General features: G+C 31.0%; 1 protein-coding gene across 1 annotated transcript; it reads right to left on the reverse strand.

Annotated features, from left to right (window-relative positions):
- Positions 1-1,049: 1,049 nt before the first annotated feature.
- On the reverse strand, positions 1,050-1,614 carry LOC145094876 (inhibitor of trypsin and hageman factor-like). Its single transcript, XM_079032866.1, has 2 exons — positions 1,509-1,614; positions 1,050-1,410 (listed from the first exon to the last, which is right to left on the reverse strand). Exons 1-2 carry the CDS (start codon positions 1,537-1,539, stop codon positions 1,217-1,219), a joined length of 225 nt encoding a protein of 74 aa, XP_078888992.1. The 5' UTR covers positions 1,540-1,614; the 3' UTR covers positions 1,050-1,216.
- Positions 1,615-2,245: the final 631 nt, after the last annotated feature.

The raw sequence follows: 2,245 nt of genomic DNA on the forward strand, positions 1-2,245 counted from the left end.
GACGCTTTTCAAAATGACTTATATTCTCAGGGACTCAGTGATCAGGTACTCGAGCCTCACATCTGGACACATTACTATTTTTTTTGAGACATCATACTTTTGGTGATTTTGTGTAATTCAAAGAACAAATACACTTTGTAATACACTGAATATTGTTATATTGTGTTGTACGATGTTTGGTTGTTATGTATCATTTATATTCAACTGCGATGATATTACTCAATGATGTCAACCGCCCCCGGATGTTTTCGCCGTCTTGGTTCGGGGGTGTGACACTTAGGACCCCCATTTATTTTTTAAAGTTTTTCTAATAAATAAATAAATCAATAAACAATAATTACAAATAGAACAATAAATCAAAAAAGAAATAAATAAGGGCAAAATGGTCTTTTATGTATAGAGGGATGAAACGTGCAACTTTTAACCAAACGATAGATGTAGTTACCATGAATGACAATTTAAATGGAAACAAGTGAAGAGTGATGGGGGTTGGGTGGTAGTTATGTTAAAAACATAAGAGGTATGTTAGTCGTTGATTGTGTGCTACTCGGTAGTTCGACGTAATGTGTGAAGATGTGTTATCCGATAGTAGTTACCATGGAAGGTATGAAGGTTAGATGGTAGTTAGATTAAAAAACATAAAAGAAAAAACAAACATCATACGAAAACCCACATAGTGCATCTCATCATGACACTCACTACATTACATAAGAAGAAAATAGAGAGTTTGAAGTGGTCAACATGTAATAGGGGAATACTTAGTCCGCTTTTCCATTCCTAAAGTTAGGGTAATCTCTATAAAATTCTTAATGTCTTGACCTAATTAATGAGAAATGACAGGATACCAGTTAAATCTATGAAACCGGCCAAAAGGGATTTTTCCAAAATTTTAGCTAGTATTCTATGTTTTTTAGTAAATGAAATTTAATTTGAAAGTTTTTCATAAACTGAACTAATATTGAGATTTTACATTTCTCTTTTTATAACACTACCTGTTATGCAAATATTGTTGTTAAACAAACATCTCCATTACTCCATAAGATCAAATATTATATAAATAACTTGATTTCTATATAAAACATACAATATTCTTATTACAAGGAAATTACAAGAAGACAATATAACCAGACATACATGGTATATCTTTATTCTTAGATACAAATTTCACTAGTAAATTAATATGAAAACATATACCAACTTTATAAGCATTTTTTGACTAGCCAATGGTTGGGGTACTTATGACAATCCCCTTTTTGTTTACCCAAACATAAACCCTATCACATATGTATATCTGAAGTATTATCGTTCCTTCTAGAATAGTTTGTGCATTAACCAGTTTGTTTTCTTTTTCTATTGTGGTTACAGCACAGTCTCCATCCTCCCCGACTAACTCCGGCCATGATGTTTTACCTACAAATTAAATACATGAAGCTAAATTTAAATTTAAAAACTTGTTAAAAATATATTTATAAAGGACATCTATAAATATCCCAAATAAGAAAGAATACCTTCCTCGACTTGTTCACATGTTGATGCCATCTCTTTGCTTATAATGTACTTGTGTATTTGCTTTGTGCGTTTGTAGTGTATTTGGTATTTTGGTCAAGTTTTGATGGGTTATTTATAGCATAGGGACGATGATTTTGGATATTTATTTAATATTCTTATTCCTTTTGTGGTTGCGGCATCGTGTGGGTAAGAATGATGTGTCACGAGTCAAAGATTTGCCTAACCTTTTGGACTGGAATACATGACGATTAACTAAGATTATTTTATAACCAACTAGAAAGGATGCACATGCTTCCTATGGGTCTAGAGTGTATCCATATTTGACCTTCTCATCCTCACCATATTGAGAAGACTTTTTTTCTCACCATGTTATTGAGAAGGCTGAGATATGTATCAATCTTTTTACCTGAAATTACAATAAAACCAAATAGTAAATAAAGCATTGACATGAGCTCTCAAAAGTAATAATACAAATATTTATATGTCAATTGTTTCAAGTTTCAAGCTTAATTTATTGTAAAAATCATATATTCCCACTCATGAACGAACATTCAGGTATTAAAATCGCACAAAAATAAAAAGAAGATTTATTTTCTTTTTCAGATTATTAATAATCAACATGTAAATTTCAAAAGACCTCTACACATATCTTGGGATGCAAGTGCAATGACAACAAATTCATAACAAAATTTCATATCTTCAAAATTTACCCTCTTAAAAATACATCAGTATACAC

The sequence above is a fragment of the Lactuca serriola genome, chromosome 3 (genome assembly GCF_051521515.1).
Source record: "Lactuca serriola cultivar US96UC23 chromosome 3, Lser_US96UC23_V15, whole genome shotgun sequence".
NCBI classification, from domain to species: domain Eukaryota; kingdom Viridiplantae; phylum Streptophyta; class Magnoliopsida; order Asterales; family Asteraceae; genus Lactuca; species Lactuca serriola.

Excerpts from the sequence above, each read along its gene's own strand:
- LOC145094876 (XM_079032866.1), bottom strand. The coding sequence starts at position 1,539 with ATGGCATCAACATGTGAACAAGTCGAGGAAG. Across the intron at positions 1,411-1,508 it reads ATGTGAACAAGTCGAGGAAG|GTAAAACATCATGGCCGGAG; the intron begins GTATTCTTTCTT and ends TTTAATTTGTAG.